This window comes from Phyllobates terribilis, unplaced genomic scaffold, assembly GCF_046119375.1.
Source record: "Phyllobates terribilis strain yellow unplaced genomic scaffold, ASM4611937v1 Scaffold_327__1_contigs__length_2127877, whole genome shotgun sequence".
Taxonomy (NCBI): Eukaryota; Metazoa; Chordata; class Amphibia; order Anura; family Dendrobatidae; genus Phyllobates; species Phyllobates terribilis.
Window position 1 is genome coordinate 563 of NW_027363087.1, and position 21,213 is coordinate 21,775.

A 21,213-nucleotide genomic window follows, 5' to 3' on the forward strand; every position below is an offset into this window, starting at 1 on the left:
ACCAAACATTTTTTAAAACCTGAAGCGGAAAAAAACTGCATATAGAAACAGTAAACAGGTTCTACAATAGAAATGAATAGGAAGAGTCTCAAGCATTTAAGTGATATTGCAGGTTTTTTTTAATGGGCCAACTTTCAAAAACCGTGTGAATGTTCCTTTAAAATGTAGCAGACTTTCTGTGCACAAAATAACACATCAGAAAAAATGCAACATTTACATTAAGTGGATTTATGGCCTTTGCCTTAAAAAGGTCAAGGATGCAGTAAATTTCAGAGAGTCATTATGGAAAACAATGATTAAGTTAAGAAAATGAAACTGAGTTTTATAATAAAAGTAAAATATTGTTAATTCTCTCATTTATTTAACATATTAAGAAGCTATAGATACATTTTTTACAAAACGATACAAAATAGAAAAAATGTCTGGGAAGAAAATTCTAATGAAATATTAAACTTCAAGCTTTTAAGACCATTTACAATAATTTATATAAATTATTCTTCCCAGTGAGCCGATTTTAATATTTTACACAGTTTATTTTATTTTACACAGCACATTAAAATCAACAACGTTCATCAATCATCTGATGTTCCTGCGATTGACTGGTTTTGATATAATTTTCCTTCTCCTGGTTTTCCTGGACTGCTTTCGATCAGAAGCTTTAGATTTTAAAGATGAAGGCTTTGTACTTTCTGAATCACCAGTTGCCTTTTCTGGGGGTGACAGCAGCTGAATCTTTATAGGAGGGTGATCTTCTGCCCTATAATATTCCAGAAGTAACAAGTTGAAGTGCACAGGAGTAGTAAGTACATTACATGCCTATAGTGAACAACGATGTGTTAACATTTTCTATGTATACAGGTATGGCTCTGCATCACGGATTGCCATAGCAGACACATAGTAGACGCAGGACGAATAACTCTGCATGCAGCACTATCAAAAGTGAGGAACACCACAACAGTGCCCATTAGAAATCAACAAGGCCAGTGGGGGGTGCTATTGAGGTCAAATAAATAATCTGACACTGGGTAGTGGTTGCAGTTACTTATGGAAACTGCACCACAGATGTGAAAAAAGTCACATCTGAATATCCTTTACTGTGCCCCTTCTAAAACTTATTAGCCAAAACTTACTATGTTCAATGTGTCTAAAATGCAAATATATACAGAATCATATCAAACGAGCCCTTTGACGTTTCTGGTAAAGACAGCAGAGTAGGTCCATATAGCTCATACATTTGGAGAAAGTAGTGTGGAGGACAGAGAGCAAACCATTTCATTAAGTTCATTAAAGGGGATATCTGGGACATTAAAAATAGGAATGAAGTTGCTGAATCAGGCTACTACCTGCCTGTTGTACGCGGCGCCGGTCATTGACCGCTCCTGCTGGAGAGTCTGCTTCCCCCTGTCAGCAGAGCAGCAGTTTCTCCTCCTGTTGACAGGACGGGACCACTGGTGTCATGCTGATTGACGGCCGGCTTCCCCCAAATAGGCAGCAGAGCGCCAGCTGTCAATCAGCATGACACCAGTGGTCCCGTCCAGTCAACAGGAGGAGAAACTGCTGCTCTGCTGCGGTGACCTCAGTAGAAGCCTGTGACTGCTTTGGGCACAACAGAAAGGTACATCGCAACTACCTGCCTGTCCGTGGTTAGGCACTTTTTTTTTTTCGAATCCCGTATCCCCTTTGTCATATTGGTGAGCACCATCTCTCAATACTGCGTCAAACTACCAAATTTACATCCAGATGTTAGTTCACTTAGTACATAAGTGTTCCCTAAACTGTAAAATGTTAGTGTATGCAGAAATCCCACCTTTGTTATTAAACTATTCACATTAGCATATACCACTTAGAATAAATATAGAATAAATGAGAAAAAAAGGGGGAGAAAAGGGTCTGGGAGTAAAGAAAGTGAATAAAATGAAAGTTATTTTGTTAATTAAATAAAATATTAAAATACGGTATTTTTCGGACTATAAGGGTATGTGCCCATGATGCAGACTTTAAGCAGAAATTTCCTGAGCGTTTTTTCCTCTCCCTGGCAGAAAAAGGCATACAGATTTTACATGCGGTTTTTCTGCCAGGGAGAAGCGTTTAAGCGTTTTTACATGCACTTTTCCAAGCGATTTTAAGCATCACTTGATATCTATAATATAACACTACAAGTGTCCCTCTGTCTGAAGCCTCGATAGACTGTGCAAGCGCGACACGCCTGTGCAGTCTGGCTCCAGACAGAAGAACGCATCCAGCCGTTACAGGTAAGAGGAGGGTATGGCACCGGAGATCACGGTATGCGTAGACACTGAGCACATACCACGATCTTCAGCGCCATATTTACCTGACCGGGAGGAGCGCTGCTGCGGCGCCTCTCTTGACCCAGAGATCGGGGCAGGAGTGAGGCATCGGAATCGGCACATGCGCATAGAGCTATCCGGCGGCATTTTACTGAAGACACATTTACAGTGTGTCTACAGCAAAATGGCGCCGGACAGCGCGGTATGGGCACGCGCCGCACTCCTCCACCGGCCTCCGGCAGAACAGGACACAGCAGCGCTGGAGCACAAGGAAGAAAGGCGAGTATAAGTGTTTATTTTTTTGTATGCGTACAGCGTGAAACTGATGAGGGGTAACACGAATACAAAGATTGGGGGGGGGGGGGTGAGGGGTACCATGCATACAAAGATTGGGGGGGGGTGAGGGGTAGAACGCATACAAAGATTGGGGGGCTGAGGGGTACCATGCATACAAAGATTGGGGGGGGGGCTGAGGGGTACCATGCATACAAAGATTGGGGGGGGGGGTGAGGGGACCATGCATACCAGGATTGGGGGGTGGGTGAGGGGACCATGCATACCAGGATTGGGGGGCGAGGGGACCATGCATACCAGGATTGGGGGGCGAGGGGACCATGCATACCAGGATTGGGGGGCGAGGGGACCATGCATACCAGGATTGGGGGGCGAGGGGACCATGCATACCAGGATTGGGGGGCGAGGGGACCATGCATACCAGGATTGGGGGGCGAGGGGACCATGCATACCAGGATTGGGGGGCGAGGGGACCATGCATACCAGGATTGGGGGGCGAGGGGACCATGCATACCAGGATTGGGGGGCGAGGGGACCATGCATACCAGGATTGGGGGGGTGAGGGGTGCCATGCATAACGGGACTGGGGGGCGAGGGGTGCCATGCATACCAGGACTGGGGGGCGAGGGGACCATGCATACCAGGATTGGGGGGCGAGGGGACCATGCATACCAGGATTGGGGGGCGAGGGGACCATGCATACCAGGATTGGGGGCGAGGGGACCATGCATACCAGGATTGGGGGGGTGAGGGGTACCATACATATATACCAGGATTGGGGGATGAGGGGTGCCATGCATACCAGGATTGGGGGATGAGGGGTGCCATGCATACCAGGACTGGGGGATGAGGGGTGCCATGCATACCAGGACTGGGGGATGAGGGGTGCCATGCATACCAGGACTGGGGGATGAGGGGTGCCATGCATACCAGGACTGGGGGATGAGGGGTGTCATGCATACCAGGACTGGGGGATGAGGGGTGTCATGCATACCAGTACTGGGGGATGAGGGGTGCCATGCATACCAGGACTGGGGGATGAGGGGTGCCATGCATACCAGGACTGGGGGATGAGGGGTGCCATGCATACCAGGACTGGGGGATGAGGGGTGCCATGCATACCAGGACTGGGGGATGAGGGGTGCCATGCATACCAGGACTGGGGGATGAGGGGTGCCATGCATACCAGGACTGGGGGATGAGGGGTGCCATGCATACCAGGACTGGGGGATGAGGGGTGCCATGCATACCAGGACTGGGGGATGAGGGGTGCCATGCATACCAGGACTGGGGGATGAGGGGTGCCATGCATACCAGGACTGGGGGATGAGGGGTGCCATGCATACCAGGACTGGGGGATGAGGGGTGCCATGCATACCAGGACTGGGGGATGAGGGGTGCCATGCATACCAGGACTGGGGGATGAGGGGTGCCATGCATACCAGGACTGGGGGATGAGGGGTGCCATGCATACAAAGATTGGGGGGGGGGGGTGAGGGGTACCATACATACATACCAGGATAGGAGTGAGGGGTGCCATGCATACCAGGATTGGGGGGGTGAGGGGTGCCATGCATACCAGGATTGGGGGTGAGGAGTGCCATGCATACCAGGATAGGATGGTGGGGACAGGAGGGGGCAGGACATACCAGCATGGGAGACCATATACCAATAAAAATGCTCGCCACCAGGGCGTAGAACGGGTTCAATAGCTAGTGTGTATTGATCCTTTAAAGGATAGCAATATGATTGAGACAGTTATTGAAGTGCCACCCAATAGAGAACAATGTTGCACTTTATTTCCTACAAATTGAAATGTTCAGGAACTTTGATACAGTGTATTATATGGAGAAATCTGTATAAGAAGCATGAGTGAATATATTACAGTATTAATGATATACTATATCCAGACTTTGAACAACAAAATAAGTTTAAGTAGTATAGAGGAAGTCCCCGACTTCCAAACATCCAACTTACGTATGACCCCTAATTACGTATGCCTGTTAAACAAAAACACACATGATTAAAGCTGACCTCTCCGGCTATTGTCTGATCCTCCTCTTTTTGCCATTGCGCGTTGCTTCTAAGGCCTTTTCATTATGGATTAGGACTTCATGACACATCCAGACCGCAGGTCACTGCATGTCATAAGGTCTTGTATGGAATTACTGGTCTATGGTGAAGAGACCGGAGAAACAGCACGCAGCGATGCAGAAAAGTGAATCGGATGGTGGGTGTCGAAGTGGTCAGGTATGACTGAGACTGCAGACTTGTGAATCCTCCCAGGGCACGCACTGTGTGCTGCGAAGATTCGCCGTTCTCTGCTCCGGGAACAGCGGTCAGGTATGTAATATGCATGCTTCCAGGCTGAACCAGTCTAGTGGGCGCGACCTCGCTCAATACAACTGTATTGAGCGAGGTCGCGCCCACTAGATGGGTTTTGCCATGGAGAATGCATGTAGAGTACCTTACCGCCGTTTCCGGGGCAGGAAACGACGAATCCTCACAACACACAGTGCGTGCCCTGGGAGGATTCACAAGTCTGCAGTCGCACAGAGTGACTGCACACTTTTCATTTTAAACCAGACAATCCCTTTAATGGAATTAATAAATAGGTGTTCATAAAAAACTGTCAAAATTGAAACATTTATTTTCTGCAAACCTATTCCTTGTATTTTTTCCCTCTTCCCCTTTATTCTATAATCCGTAAATTTTCAGCAATCAGGTCAGACCACCTAGATATTTTGCTCCTATTAAATAGACGTCAATCAGTAATGCCAGATTCTACTGGTAAAGCAGATCCCTAGGTGATATCCTAATAGTCCTTTTTTCTTAGCAGTGGTTTAGTTGCTTTAAGTCCATAATCTGTTTAATAATTTTATTATAACTTTCTATAGACTTCTCTATATAACTTGGTGAAGGGTGATGTTTGAAATGCCAGACATGAACACTGACGGCGCCCAACAGTATAAGGTAATGGACATTGCTCCTAAAGCCACTGACTATAAAAAAAGATGAGGAGTGGAAAAGTAGACTAACACGCAAGACTGCTGTCAATCACCAATGTGCCTTATTGAAGCCATCCCATGGAGGTGGCACAAATATATTTTAGCATCTGCTGTTAAGCATACTTACCCTGTCAGAATAAAGGGCCAGATTCATTAAAACTGGAATTTTGTACACCAGTCTTAATGATGGGTGTGCAGAATTAAAATGTGCAAACCCCTTATGAATTCGGTACACCTCATCACGGACATGCATCTTGCCAAATATGCTACTCCAGCCAGCAATCATGCCAATACGTTCTCATGGATTACTGCGCATTTTATACTGTTTATATACTCAAAGCAGTAATCAATCATTGAAGAAAAGCGTAGGGCTTTATCTCCAGTGCCAATGTTTGAATGTGCTAGTCTGTTCTTACATAGGAAGTGATCAGGGAGTTCATAACTGGATCACTCTCAATGCTACATATTTACTAGCCAACCAATAATGATCCACTGATGAGAGTGCGATATGGGAATAGATGGTCTCACAACTGAGACTGGTTGATTAGATAACGTATAGAATCAAATAATATAGGACCCACTAACTATTAATGGGAACAAACTTTTAAAAAAGGGAGTTAATGTTAGTCGCTCATGGGAGAAGACTTTCATAATTGAGACTAATATTTAATACAGCATTCACAGACTACATTTGGTACAACATTTCTAGATATTTGTGATTCAGAATCACCTTATTTCTTAATAGAACTAATAATAGTTAGATTTTAATAATATGACTCCAATTGGATTAGATCGCGAATCCAGACAAACTGAAGTAACATTTCTGCTGTAAGGTATGAGCAATTTGTAATAAATTTGTCAAGCAGGTGTTGCAATATTCTGTCTCGCCCCAGTTCCAAGTAATTTGGTGTAGCGGCCAAAACTGCTGTGAAAACTGCAACATCTAAGGTATTTTAAGGCTGAATTCTGGTGGTTACACATTGATGAATCAGGCCCAAAAGTGTGTATATATGTAACAGGTTAGATGATTTTACCGAAATTAAGAAGGAAGGAAAACACTACAACAAATACTTACTGGTCGTCTTCCTTTACTCGGCATTTTGAAGGTCTGCCTCTTGGTCGCTTTAGTTCTGGTGTGTCAGGAACATGAGCTATTTCATGCGACTCCTTAACAGTTACATCCTAAAAATTAGGGAAACGCATAATTAGGGCTTAAGATTTTCTGCAATGTAAAAGGAAAGGAAAGCCCAGCAACATAAAACAATGATATCCGACCTTTTCTTCCAGCATTACACTGGTAGAGAGTTTTGTCCTTGTTGTCCTCCTTGTACTTCGAGATGGTGGAGAAAACAGGTACTCTGAAGCTATTGGTGCTGGCGTCTTAGTGGGAGAAATAAGGAGAGCTGTTTGCTGAGCTGCAGAGGGAACAAACAAGTTCATTACGTGAGAAATAGCTGTTCAGTTATTGTTACAAGTATGTCCATGTTTTTTAAAGTACTGGAAAGCTAAAAATGTGCCCATGGAGCACAAAGATTGAAATTTATGAAAACAGCAACACAGCGGCTTTTTTTCTAGTTTATTTGTTGGACCTGAAGACACAAGATTGGAACAAACTGGTTTCTTCCACATCAGGTTTCACAAATTAATGTAGCCAGAAGTGTAGGTTCACCCATTATTGATAACATAAGAAAAGTTTGGTTTGTAAATGCCACTTAATTATCCCGATTATTGATCCAGAGTTACATTCTACATAAATGAGCGGCACTCATATAGCTAGAGTTCTGCTCACATGCAGCAGATATGTAGTAGGTGTCGGAGGCATCAAATCTGCTCCATAAAGCTTCCTGGGGCGGCTTCTCCAGTGTGAACATGGAGTTTTACACACAATTTAGATGAGGCTATGTTCACACATTGCGTTTTTTGCTGCGTGGTTTTTTTTTCTGCAGCAAAACCTGATCTCTTGCCAGGAGGTTTGTTCAGGATTTTCTTGCTTTTTTGCTTGTTTTTTGGTGCGCTTTTTTCACTGTCCTTTTGTCTCTTATGCATGTACATAAAATTCAGTGAAAAAATGACAGCACAGAACTAGCTGAGCCGTTAGTGCGGCTCTGGGTGATGATGCAGAGTAACTGGGAATCAGCACACAAATGTAACATTTATCATTCTAACTGTAAGATAATGTTTAAACAAAACTATGCTAAACCTAAAACTTGGTGCCTTAGATGAACCAGTAAAGTCTCATTCAGACATCTGTTTAACATGGTCTCCATAATCACAAATAGATCATGCAGCCATAAGTGTATGTGCACACGTTCAGTATTTGGGTGCAGATATTTCTGCATCTCTTGGCAGAAAAAAAGCACGGTTTTTGCATGCGCTTTTTTTTACAGCAAGGAATGCCTTTTGGAGCTAAAGATATTTGAAAAAAGATACGTGGGACATGGCTTTAACCCTTCTCTGGTTTTGCGCACCTTATTCCATGAGCCATAACTTTTATTTTTTTTCAACATGTCCATGTGAGGGCTTGTGTTTTGCAAGACGAGTTGCACTTTTGAACGACACCATTGGTTTTACCATATTGTGTACTGAAAAACAGGAAAAAAATTCCAAGTGCGGCGAAATTGCAAAAAAGTGCAATTCCGCCTTTTTTTTTTACCATGTTCACTCAAAGCTAAAACTCACTTGCCATTATGATTCTACAGGTCAATACGAGTTCGTAGATACCAAATATGTATATGTTCTCTTATTTGAGTGGAAAAAAAAATCCAAACTTTGTTATAAAAAAAAAAAAAAAGGCGCCATTTTCCGAGACCAGTCGAGACTATTTTTCGTGGACTGGGTGAGGGCTTATTTTTTGTGCATCGAGCTGATGTTTTTATTGATACCACTTTGGTGTAGATACGATCTTTTGATAACCTGTTATTGCATTTTATTGCAATGTTGCGGCGACTAAAAAAAAATTTCATTCTGGCATTTGGATTTTTGTTCTCGTTACGCCATTTACCGATCTGATGAACACTTTTTTTATATTGATAGATCGGGCGCTTCTGAAAGCGGGATACCAAATATGTGTATATTTGATTTTTTTATGGTTTTATTTTGAATAGGGCAAAAGTGGGGGTGGGAGTGATTTAAACTTTTAAAAACATTTTTTTTCTACTTTTTACTTGCTTCAATAGTCTCCATCTTCCGATCACCTGTGTTACACATAGCAGGGCATTAGTCCCGCTATGTGTAACAAAACTGCTCATCGGCTATGAACGCCGGCCACCGAGTGGCGCTCATAGCAGATTGGCTATGACAACCACAGAGGTCTCCTGTAGACTCCGGGTTGTCATGACAACCCATCGGAGACCCCCGATCATGTGACACGCTTCCGGCATGATCATGTTAAATGCTTTTGTCAGAATTTGACAGCGGCATTTATCATGTTAACAGCTGAGGGTAGATCGCGATTCCACCTGCGGCTGTTAGGGGCATGTCCAGATCAGCTGTCATTTGCCCGGAAAGGTGCAGGCTCAGCACCGGAGCCCGCACCAAAAGGGGAGACACGACATGCGCTGTACATGTACGGCGCATGTCGTGAAGGGGATAAGAATGTGTCGGTTTTATTTCAAATAAAGTGTTTTATTCTTGGCGTGTATGTTTATTTCACGGTTTACTTACAAATTTAGTAATAAGGGTGTCTAGCTGACACCTCTTCATTACTAAACCTTGGGCTTTATGTCAGCGACACCTAATCCCATTACCCTGATGCATCAGGAAGAATCTGGGCTAAGTGCCAGAATTGGAACATTAAATATGAAGTGTCATTTCTGGGGCAGCGGAAGGCTGGTATTTTTTAGCTTAGAAAGAGCTATTAGGCCAATATGTCCCCTGGCTATTAACAGCTCACAGCTGTTTGGTTAAGCCTTTATAGGGTACGTCCCCACGATCAGGAACCAGCAGCGCGCTTGGACTATGCCCAAAATGCTGCATTCTAATGCTGCACTTGTTTTGTCAGTACATGTGGATCCACTGTATGTAATGACATTTCAATCGGTCAAAATCTGCAAATTGACATGCTGCGGGTGAGTTTACACAGCGTCAAAAACAAGCAGTGGGCATGGGATTTCTTATGAAATAAAATGAATTAAGTAAAATAAATGGTGTGGGCTCCCGCGTCATTTTCATATCCAGCAGAGGGAAACCTGGGGGCTTATATTACTAGGCAGGGAAGGGGCAATTAGCCAAAAATGTTCCCTGCCTATTAACAGCCCACAGCTGTTACCTTAGCGTTTACTGGCTAGATACAAGAAGGACCCCTGAAAAAAATTGACGTAGGGTCCCCATATAAAATCTGACCAGCAAAGGCTAAACAGACAGCTGTGAGCAGATATTAATAGCCAAGGAAGGGGCCATGGATACTGGCTCCCTCCGAGGCTAATAGTATCAGCCCTAGAAATTGCGCATCCGTAAGATGCGCCAAATCTGGTGCTTAGTCTCCGCTCTTCCCACTTGCCCTGTGGCGGTGGCAAGTGGGGTAATAATGTTGGGGTTTATGTCAGCCTTGCATTAGCAGCTGGCATGAAGCCCAGGTTAGTAAAACCGGGCGTCTATAAGACACCCCCATTACTAACCACATAGTATGGTTTTGAAAAACACACGGACTGAAAAAAATCCTTTATTTGAAATAAAAGTCCACATGGTTTTAATCATTTATTTAAAAATAAACAGTTATATTTACCTAACGCCTAATCCCCTGAAGCCATTGTCATCTGTAAAAGAAACAGAAAATAAAAATACTCACCTAACGTCCAATCCGTTGAAGCCAGTCACCTGAAAAAAATAAAATAAAACCACAACCATCCCTCATCTGTTCGAGGTGATGACATTATCCACAGTGTCCCATGAAGATTTGGGTCAGTTCTAGAGCAGTCACAGCAGGCTACACATGGACACAGGAGTATAAAATCGCTCCTGTGACAGTGCACAGCACTGAGCTGCAGGGAGAGAAGTCACCGGAGTTCAATCAGCTGATAAGCTCTGGTGACCTCACGGCATCACCGCTGCATGAGAATTTTCTGACACAGCAACGGTGCAGTGAGTGAGGTCACCGGAGCTCATCAGCTGATTTGTACTCTGGTGACCTCTCTCCCGGCAGATCAGCGCTATACACTGCCGGGAGCGATCACACTCCTGGATGATCTGATTGCCGTGGGACACTCGGGATTATGGCAGATATGTGAGTATATAATGGTTTATTATTGTTTACAGGTGACATGGGCAAAGGGAATTAGGCAAAACCACACAAAGTTGACATGCAGCAGTTTTAAACGCATTGCAAATCCTGACTAGTGTTTTTTGCCCAATTCTGAGCGGAAAAAATGTTGCTAAAACGAACAGTGTGCACACAGCCTAAGGGTGTGCACGCGTTGAGTATTTGGTGCAGAAAATTCTGTATCTCTTGGCAGGAAAACGCACCATCAAAAATGTTGCGATTTTGCCTAGTTTTTTCAGTGCATTCAATGGTTGAAAAACGCAGGCAAAAACGCACAGAGAATTGACATGCTGCAGATTATTTTCTGCACCAGACCTGCAAGTCAAAAATACTCAACGTGTGCATGACACTTCAGGTTTCTCATTCACTTTGCTAGCACCAGGTTTTATCACAAATTCGCGCACAAAAAACCCCACAACAAAAGAAAGCACTAAATCTGCAACATGTGCACACAGCCTAGGGGGTATGTGCACACGGTTGGGACTGGCAAAACTTTGAAAGCAGCATACTTTATGCTGCGTCCAAATCGCTGCACGCAGGTGAATCCGCATGTGTAAATTGAACCATGCGGATTCACCGCAATCAATAAATTGTAGTGATCTAATTTCTGTTGCGGAGACTAGCGGCTCTGCAAGAGAAATTAACATGCTGTGGTCTGGAAAGACGCACCGCATGTCCGAGGGTGATCCGCAGGTGCACAGAGACGCATAGTGGGAATGGGATATCTTGAAATCCCATCCACTATACTGTAACATCTGGCCACTCCGGATTGCACGCAGCGCTAGTGCGCTGCTTCCAATCCGCAGCGATTACTGATTGTGCGCACGTACCCTTACACTGAAATAATTGACATGCTGCAGATTTAAAGCTGCACCAAATCTGCAAGTCACAAATAAGCAATGTCTGCATGAGACTTCAGGATTCTCATTCACTTTGCTGGCTTCAGGAAATCCTTCAGGTTGTGACAAATCTGCACTGAAAAACGCAGCAAAAATGGCAACATATGCACATAGCCTAATAGTCTATGGTGAGGATCACGTTTTTGTGTGTCTGATTTTGTTTAAAATCACGGATAAAATCCAATCAATACAAATATATGGATCTGAAAATGCTATCAATATGCAGTTTTTAACATTTGGAAGGTAGAAAAGGCTGTGATTTTTTTAATGCATACAAGAAAATTACTGCTGAAACACGGACTGTAAAAAGGGACATAATGACCAAAAACTGAGGAATGTCCGATTCAAAATGCTGATGAAATAAAACAGACATTTAAAGGGAATCTGTCACCCCCCTGGGCGATATCAGACCTCAACTATGGGCATACCGGGTATAGAAAAATAAATCTATACATACCTGTATGGCCCATAGCAGAGGTCTGATGGGAATCTGTCACCCCCTGGGCGATATCAGACCTCAACTATGGCCATGCAGGGTATAGAAAAATAAATCTATACATACCTGTATGGCCCATAGCAGAGGTCTGATTGCAGAGAAAACCACTTTAATCAATTCTATTTTGTACAGACTTGGCGTCCGGGAACTCCAAGCAAACCCCGTCTATGTGCTTATTATTCCCCAAAATCCCAGCCTCTCTGGTTAATTATCATATCCCCCCACTCCCCTGCATGTCACAGGACCCTGTGTGGTGCACTGTGCTCGCTGACTTTCCAGGCATGCGCAGAGGGCCGCTCACATAGAGCGCGCTTTGCTTCATCCCGGCCCCGTCTCTACGCGCACTGCGCCGCAGGGCTCTATTGCGCAGGCGCCGGGGGTCATTGTCACTTTCCGGCGCCTGCGCAATAGAAACCTGCGGCGCAGAGCACAGGTAGACGGGGCCGGGATGAAGCAAAGCGCGCTCTATGTGAGCGGCCCTCTGCGCATGCCCGGAAGTCAGGGAGCACAGTGCACGTCACAGGGTCTGTCACAGGGCCCTGTGACGTGCAGGGAAGGGGGGGGGGGATATGATAATTAAGCAGAGAGGTGGGGATTTGAGGGAATAATAAGCAGATAGGCGGGGATTGCTTGGTGTCCCCCGGACGCCAAGCCTGTGGAAAAAAGAATTTATTAAAGCGCTTTTCTCTGCAATCAGACCTCTACTATGGGCCATACAGGTAGTATAGATTCACTTTTCTATACCCTGTATGGCCATGGTAGAGGTCTGATATCGCCCAGGGGGGTGATAGATTCCCATCAGACCTCTACTATGGGCCATACAGGTAGTATAGAGTTACTTTTCTATAACCTGTATGCCCATAGTAGAGGTCTGATATCGCCCAGGGGGGACAGATTCCCATCAGACCTCTACTATGGGCCATACAGGTAGTATAGAGTTACTTTTCTATAACCTGCATGCCCATAGTAGAGGTCTGATATCACCGGGGGTGTGACAGGTTCCCATCAGACCTCTACTATGGGCCATACAGGTAGTATAGAGTTACTTTTCTATAACCTGTATGCCCATAGTAGAGGTCTGATATCGCCCAGGGGGGACAGATTCCCATCAGACCTCTACTATGGGCCATACAGGTAGTATAGAGTTACTTTTCTATAACCTGTATGCCCATAGTAGAGGTCTGATATCGCCCAGGGGGTGACAGGTTCCCTTTAAGGCCTTATACTTCTCTAGCAACTCTAAAACGCAATACATCTTCTGTGGTCAAGTTGCATCTTGTGTCTCGTTTCGTAACTACAGCCATGGATGAAGAGTAGGAGCCCACCAATATCGCAAATGTTCCTCTAGCAAAGCTTTAAATGATTAAATGAATGCAGCGTGTCTATGAAACAATATATGTGTGGGATTTCTGCACCCATGTGTTGTACTACAGGTAGTTCCCACATGCACAGAACTGCTGTAACAGTTAGGAATTGCTATTAGCTGCAAATACACAGTTTTAAAACCTCAACTGAAGGATACAATTTAACAGGCCATACTTTAGTACAGGGGTCCTCAAACTACGGCCCGCGGAGGACTTTTATCCGGCCCGCCGGGCTGTGGGCAGGGGAGAGCGGTGTCAGCGCCCGCCCTTCCCCCAGCTTTCTCAGAGCCCCGGCAGGCGGATACTTACCTCTCCCCGTGCCTCCGCAGAGCCGCTGTCTTCCTGGTCTGCGCTCCCTAAGACGTCTCAGATCAGAGGGTGCGGTGACATCTTTACACCGCGCCCTCCCCTGAGCCGTCACAGGGAGCGCAGAGAGGGACAACGCCGGAGACGCTGGAGTCCGGACCTGAGCAGCGGCAGCAGGCAAGGAGGGAGGTGAGTATTGGATTTTTTTTTTAATGTATGGAGGCATGGGACATAATATTAGGGGTGACATCCTGCATGTGGCATTATATGGGGGGGGGGGGGGGTGACATCCTGAATGGGGCATTATATGGGGGTGACATCCAGCATGGGGCATTATAAAGACAGGGGAGTGATATCCTGCATGGGTCATTATATTGGGGGGGTGACATCCTGAATGGGGCATTATATGGGGGGGGGTGACGTTCTGCATGGGGCATTATAAAGACAGGGGAGTGATATCCTGCATGTATCATTATATGGGGGGGGGTTGACATCCTGCATGTGGCATTATATGGGGGGGGGGTGACATCCTGAATGGGGCATTATATGGGGGTGACATCCAGCATGGGTCATTATATGGGGGGGGGGGGGGGGGTGACATCCTGAATGGGGCATTATAAAGACAGGGGAGTGATATCCTGCATGTATCATTATATGGGGGGGGGTTGACATCCTGAATGGGGCATTATATGGGGGGGGTGACATCCTGAATGGGGCATTATAAAGACAGGGGAGTGATATCCAGCATGGGTCATTATATGGGGGGGTGACATCCTGAATGGGGCATTATAAAGACAGGGGAGTGATATCCTGCATGGGTCATTATATGGGGGGGGGGGGGGTGACATCCTGAATGGGGCATTATATGGGGGGGGGGTGACGTTCTGCATGGGGCATTATATGGGGGGGGGGGTGACGTTCTGCATGGGGCATTATAAAGACAGGGGAGTGATATCCTGCATGTGTCATTATATGGGGGGGGAGGGGGTGACATCCTGAATAGGGCATTATATGGGGGGGGGGGGTGACATCCTGAATGGGGCATTATATGGGGGGGTGATATCCTGAATGGGGAATTATATGGGGGGGTGATATCCTGAATGGGGCATTATATGGGGGGGGTGATATCCTGAATGGGGCATTATATGGGGGGGGGTGATATCCTGAATGGGGCATTATATGGGGGGGGTGATATCCTGAATGGGGCATTATATGGGGGGGGGGGTGACATCCTGAATGGGGCATTATATGGGGGGGGGTGACATCCTGAATGGGGCATTATAAAGACAGGGGAGTGATATCTTGCACGGGGCATTATATGGTGGGAGAAAGGGAAATCCTGCATGGGGCATAATAAGGGGGGGGGGGGGGACAGCCTGCATAGGGCATTATAAGGGGGAAACAGCCTGCCTATTAAGGACCTATGCTGCCTATTGGGTACATTTACCTGCCTATTGGGGACCTATGCTGCCTATTGGGGATATTTACCTGCCTATTGGGTACATTTACCTGCCTATTGGGGACCTATGCTGCCTATTGGGGATATTTACCTGCCTATTGGGGACCTATGCTGCCTATTGGGTACATTTACCTGCCTATTGGGGACCTATGCTGCCTATTGGGGATATTTACCTGCCTATTGGGGACCTATGCTGCCTATTGGGTACAGTTACCTACCTATTGAAATACCGGTTGATTTAACTTTACTTGTTCTTCATTTTAAATATTGTATTTGTTCCTGTATTGTTTTTTTTTTTACTTCAAAATAAGATATGTGCAGTGTGCATAGTAATTTGTTAATAGTTTTTTTAAAAACTATATTCCGGCCCTCCAATGGTCTGAGGGACAGTGAACTGGCCCCCTGTTTAAAAAGTTTGAGGACCCCTGCTTTAGTATATATACAAGTAGACAAGCTTTCCCCTACAAATTAACAAAATCAAACAGTTCAACAGTAAACTTTACATCCAATGCTTTGTAAACCATACATGTTTCAGACACCCAAAAGAAAGAAGTGAAACACTAATGGTTTCACTGCATTTTCAGGTGACCTTTCAGAACAAACTGATGAGGGTACAGTACATTAGGAACACTATTTCTAGCCATTATGACTTGCACAGGCATTTTCAGCAGTTTTTACCTCTGAACTAGAAGATGCAGCAATTTCCCATGTGCTTTTCGGCTTTTATTTCCCTACAGTTTCCCTTGCCTGCCCTTTTATAACAGCAAGTGTAATTTGTTATCTCACCACAGACAGATCAGTAGACTGATTTGAGCAGTATTGAGAATACATCAGTGCTGGGAAACAAAGTGGCTGATAAGTGGAGAAAGAATCATTTTTCTCTAATAAGATATATTACAAAAAGTTTCTGATCTCTATTTTTACTTTTGATTCATGAAACAAATAAGTGGTTTTAAAAATCAATGCATTTTCCAAATGGTCCTTTTGGAACGCAATTTTTCCTCCAAGCAAGAGAAGACTCTTTATATGATGTTTTATTACTTTGCCAGAATTCTTTTAATCTATACTTCATTCTATGTTGTTTTTGCACTTGCTATGTGAACACTGTGGTGCAATTATGTTAAGACGATCTTCCTCATTTCCTTTACTCTTCCTCCCTACCCCATTTTCTCTTTCCCTTTATTTGGTTGCCTTTCCTTTCCCTTCATCCCTTTCCAGACCCCTTGTTCGCTATACTGTAAAAATTTCCTAATAAAAAGAATTTTAAAGAAAAAATGTATTTGTCTAGAAGCCGGATATCATGGAGAATATCAGATGGCTGAAATACTCCTGCACGTTAGGGACTATTTCACAGGTTCAGCACCTATACATAGTATGAGTCTACTAAACCATGATGGTTCTATGGGGATCAGAGTTTTACCCAGTAGTACCATGATCCACATGTTGCGTCAACATTAAAGTTTCTTAGCATGGAACCATTATTTTAACAGGAAACGGAGGTCTAAACAAACCTTTTGGTTTTCTTCCACGTCTTGGTGTAAGTGATGAGAATGCAAATTCAACAGGAGTGGCATCTGGCATTGTAACAATGTTAGATTTAGTCCTTGTTGAACGGGTTGTTCTCTTCTGCTCTTCATCGACATCAGCAGAATCCTCTATATCTGTTTTACCAATAGACTTTTTTGCAGTTTTTCTAGAATTGACTGTGATCACCTCTTGTGCTGTGACAATATTGTCATCTGTATCTTTTTTATCAATCTGATTTTCTGATTTGACTCTAGACCATCTTAAGAGTAACCTTTTAGGAGAATGAGGAGGGCTGGAGTCAGGTTTGTTGGAAGCCTGTGAGGCACCAAGCTCAAAGTGTTTGACCAACTCATTCACAACTTGTTTGTTCGTTAGTCCCCTTGTACGTGTAGAAACAAGTGGTTCAGTCTCAACATTCTCAATGTTTGATTCACTTTCCCTCTCTTGTAGTACTTTGGACGATCTAGTAATTCTAGTAGGTGTTGTCGGCATTACAGTTTTTACATCCACAATATCTCCTGTATTTATGTGGTTATCCAATGCTGCAGCTTTTCCTCTGCGGGTTCTAGCAGGAGAGGCTGGCATCTTTGTTACAATTTCTTCAGTAACAGTGGTTTCCCTTTCTGTGGACTGAGTTTGATCAGAAGCAGAATTTTTAGTTCTTCTAGAAATTCTTGTGGTAGTAATGGATGGTTGGTCCTCTTGTTGGATTGGTAATGTTGTACTTAAGTTTTCAGGATTATCCTTGGTTTTTCTACTGCCTCTTTTAGGGGTTGTAGGAAGTGGAAGGGTATTGTTGGTATTGTCAGATACCTTAGTAGTTCTCCTGATACTTCTGCGAGGGGTTGGAGGCTTTAGTAGTATAGTAGATTTGCCTTCAGTTGGAGAAGTCTGAAATTCATCCAGATTAAGCTTCTGCTCATCTACTTTTTCAGGGGGTGTTATCCTTAGAACTGTGTTAGAGTTTGTTTGCTTAACCTTGTTTACAGGTGTCCTAGCGATATCGTGTGCATTTCTGAGTTTCCTTTCAGAAACTGAATCACTATTAACTTCTTCTGTAAAATCCTTATCCCTATTTTCTTTAAGAGCATCGAGCACGTTTTCTGCAATGGCTGCATTGATAGGTTCAGGCATAAAAGGCAGTGTTTCAGTAACCTTAGTCCCTTCCTCAGTGCCAAGAGCCAAGGCATTATCACAAGTTTCATCACTGCTAACTGTAGCTGTCAAATTGACCTTTTCATCACTGAGATCACATGGATCCATTGATGGTGCTTTTAAGGTTTTTAAGGCAGATTCATAATTGTTGCAATAATAACGGTCAGCATTATTCTCCCCATTAGGGTCTTCAGCGGCTGAACTTATTTGTTGATATGTCACCTCTGGTTCAGGGGCTTTAATATTCACGGTGTAATCCAAATCCTGAGAAAAAAACAACTTATAGTGTTTATAACACATAGTGACAGTTGATAAGTAAAAGAAAAGACAAGTTAGCAGTCATTTTGCTTTGCTGTCTGCAGGAGAGGAACTTGGTGTCATCCGGTTGTCTAGATGACTACTTGCTCTTCCTTATAAGTGGAAATATAATTCAAAGTCAACAAGTATATGAAATTATTCATGCAATACAGAGGCGTAATAGAATATTGGTCTTGGCCACAAAAAAAGTAAAACCATCCCTTTATGTCCCCTGATTGCAAAGCATTTTTTTGTTTGCACCTCTGTTAATATTACTCATTCATTTGTCTGATGAATGTAGTGCAGAGTGTCAAAGAAGCATGAAAAAGACGCTGACAATCATCATAGCAGCGCCAGCAGAGTAATATTTTGACATTTAGACTATTTTGTGTCCTCTTAGGACATCAGACCAAAGCAATTTAGCAGAAGACATAGAAGATTTGGATGCCACCAAGGAGAATCAAAAGCTCCAGGTACAGATAAAATAATCTCACGATAACGATTTCACGGGATCACACCACTGAGGCCAGTTGGACAGTCCCCATACTGACGGGTGAAAACTGTCCTGTTGCCAATTCAATCAAAATTATGTCATTAGATTTGCAAACAAATGGGGCTACAGCAGAAGAACAGAGGCAAGCAAGAGAAAAAATAATGGTCTGCAATCAGAGTAAAGGAATAAAGGTGTGGTGCTAGGTAACAGAAAATAGCAGCTAATATCAGTAACACAATACAACATAAGAACACTATAATAATGGAAACTCTTGTAGATACACTTATGACAACCAGCACTGCACACCAGAAAGCTAGCATTATATGAATACAAGGTCGTTGTAGGTTAAACCACAGCGGTAAGGTTTGATTTTATTTAAATATTATAGTGTTTAAAGGGAAGCGGTCACCAGTGAATCGGGCTCTATGATTGCAGTCAGGTATGTTCTTCCAGTAACTGCTCTGACATTTCAGAGCCGGCTTCTCCTCCTACTGGTTTAGTTGATTGAAAGGCACACAGATGGGAAAGTTCAATCGACGAGAGCAGCGCAAGGAGAAGTCGGCTGGGGCATGGCGTCGTACTAGTCAGGTCTCTCCTTATGGTCCCTGACTGGCTCTTCAAACTAATTGTTCTCTCAAACACCATTGTGTTTAAAAGAATGACATACCTGGCTGTAATCATGCAGCCAAGATTCGATTCACATTTCCAATGGTTTGGGGCAGTATCATTTGAGTGACAGATTGCCTTTAAAATTCTAAGGCTCCAATTCATCATTTGCAGGTTTTTTAAAGTCACTTTTTAGAGCCAAAAGTCACAATCTTAAAAAGAAATGTTGCATGTTAGTCTTCAACTGCACAAAATAAAGCTATATACATTGTGTTCTCTGCTAGGGGTACATGAATACATTACACAAAAACTGGCATTTCGAGAAGTCACAAATGAGGACTAAAACATCAGTATAAAGAAAACCACACACACATTGTAAAAAACAAAAGACAAAACTAAGCATAGATGGCTTTAAAATGTGCAATATAAATAATGAATGGGAAGCAACAAACACTGTGCATCTCAAGGATTCTCTTTCAGGCACGTAAACTGCTGCCATATCATTGGCTAGATCCAAACCCTCCAACCTTAACAGAATTTAAGAATAAAATTAATAATATTATATTTATGAAAAAAGTAGTGTATCAGAAGAGAAACGCTATGCATATACGAGTCGCTGTGGGGACCCTGGTTAGATACTAGTATGTAGGAATGCAAACCGGGAGTAAGAGATCCTTGCTATTCTCCATCCTTTTACACTTAGGCCTTGAAAAAAAGGAGAAAGGAAGGAATAATCGAAATTAGGACCCTATGACAGAACAATCAATGAGAATCAGCTCTTTGTTAGATAGATGGATATTCTCTCTACTCAAAGGGCTAGTGCATACCAATTCCTGTTGATTTATTGTTGTTTTTGATTAATTGACATCTATATATATATATATATATATATATATATATATATATATATATATATATATATATATATATATATATATATATATATATATATATATATATATATATATATAAAAATAAAAAAATATTATGATTGCTTTTAACTGAACTGTAACTATGTCAATATCTTATGTTTTTGTTTTCCTTTTCCTGTTTGGAAAAAATACAAAACTGAAAGCTCTAGGTAAAATGGTTTTAATAAAAAATGAACAAAAAAACCCTGTAAGAAACAAATTTTACATAAAAAAAAACAACAAAAAAAAAGATAGACAATGCATCGAAGCCTAACTTTTTCTCACACTTCTACAGTAAGCTTAGAAGCAAACTGTGGTAACCATTATCATTACCTGAATCTCCGCAAAGTGAGAAAATAGGGGTGCGATAGAAGGAATTTCCTCAACAAGTAGAACATTCTCCTCCATAATTTGCAGCTCAGATTCATGCTCTTTCTTTTCTTGACCAAGATTTTCAGAATGGGTACTCTCAATTTCTTCACTATTATGAATACTAATCACAGCTGAAGAAAAGAAATATATGTAATTTTAATTTTTTTTTCAAAAAAAGGGCCGCCATTCAAATACATACAAGCTGTTAATACTGAGAAGTGCAGATACCCCTGTCCATTTTACCATTTTCATTTCCAATCTTGTAGAACAGGGTTCCCCAACTCCAGTCCTTAAGGCCCACCAGCAGATCATGTTTTCAGCGTTTTGGACGCAACAAAAATATGCTGCATGCAAAGTGCTGCTGAGTGCTGATCGGAGGGACGTAGCGGCTAATGAACCAGCAGTGAGATGTTATTTAATGGCCAGGGACCAGGCACCTTCCCAGGCTAAAAATACCAGCTCACAGCAGCCGCATAATTTA

The 21,213-nt window shown here is 43.3% G+C and overlaps 1 protein-coding gene across 1 annotated transcript in view; it reads right to left on the reverse strand.

The window, feature by feature from the left end:
• Nucleotides 1-339: 339 nt before the first annotated feature.
• LOC141221660 (protein ELYS-like) overlaps nt 340-21,213 on the reverse strand; it is a 109,742-nt gene continuing 88,868 nt past the window's right edge. The window contains exons 30-34 of the mRNA XM_073666556.1: nt 20,694-20,863; nt 16,883-18,317; nt 6,866-7,005; nt 6,666-6,772; nt 340-757 (exon numbers count right to left, since the gene is read on the reverse strand). Of these exons, the coding sequence (XP_073522657.1) occupies nt 577-757; nt 6,666-6,772; nt 6,866-7,005; nt 16,883-18,317; nt 20,694-20,863 (2,033 nt within the window). The 3' untranslated portion in view covers nt 340-576. The remainder of the gene's footprint in view (nt 758-6,665; nt 6,773-6,865; nt 7,006-16,882; nt 18,318-20,693; nt 20,864-21,213) is intronic.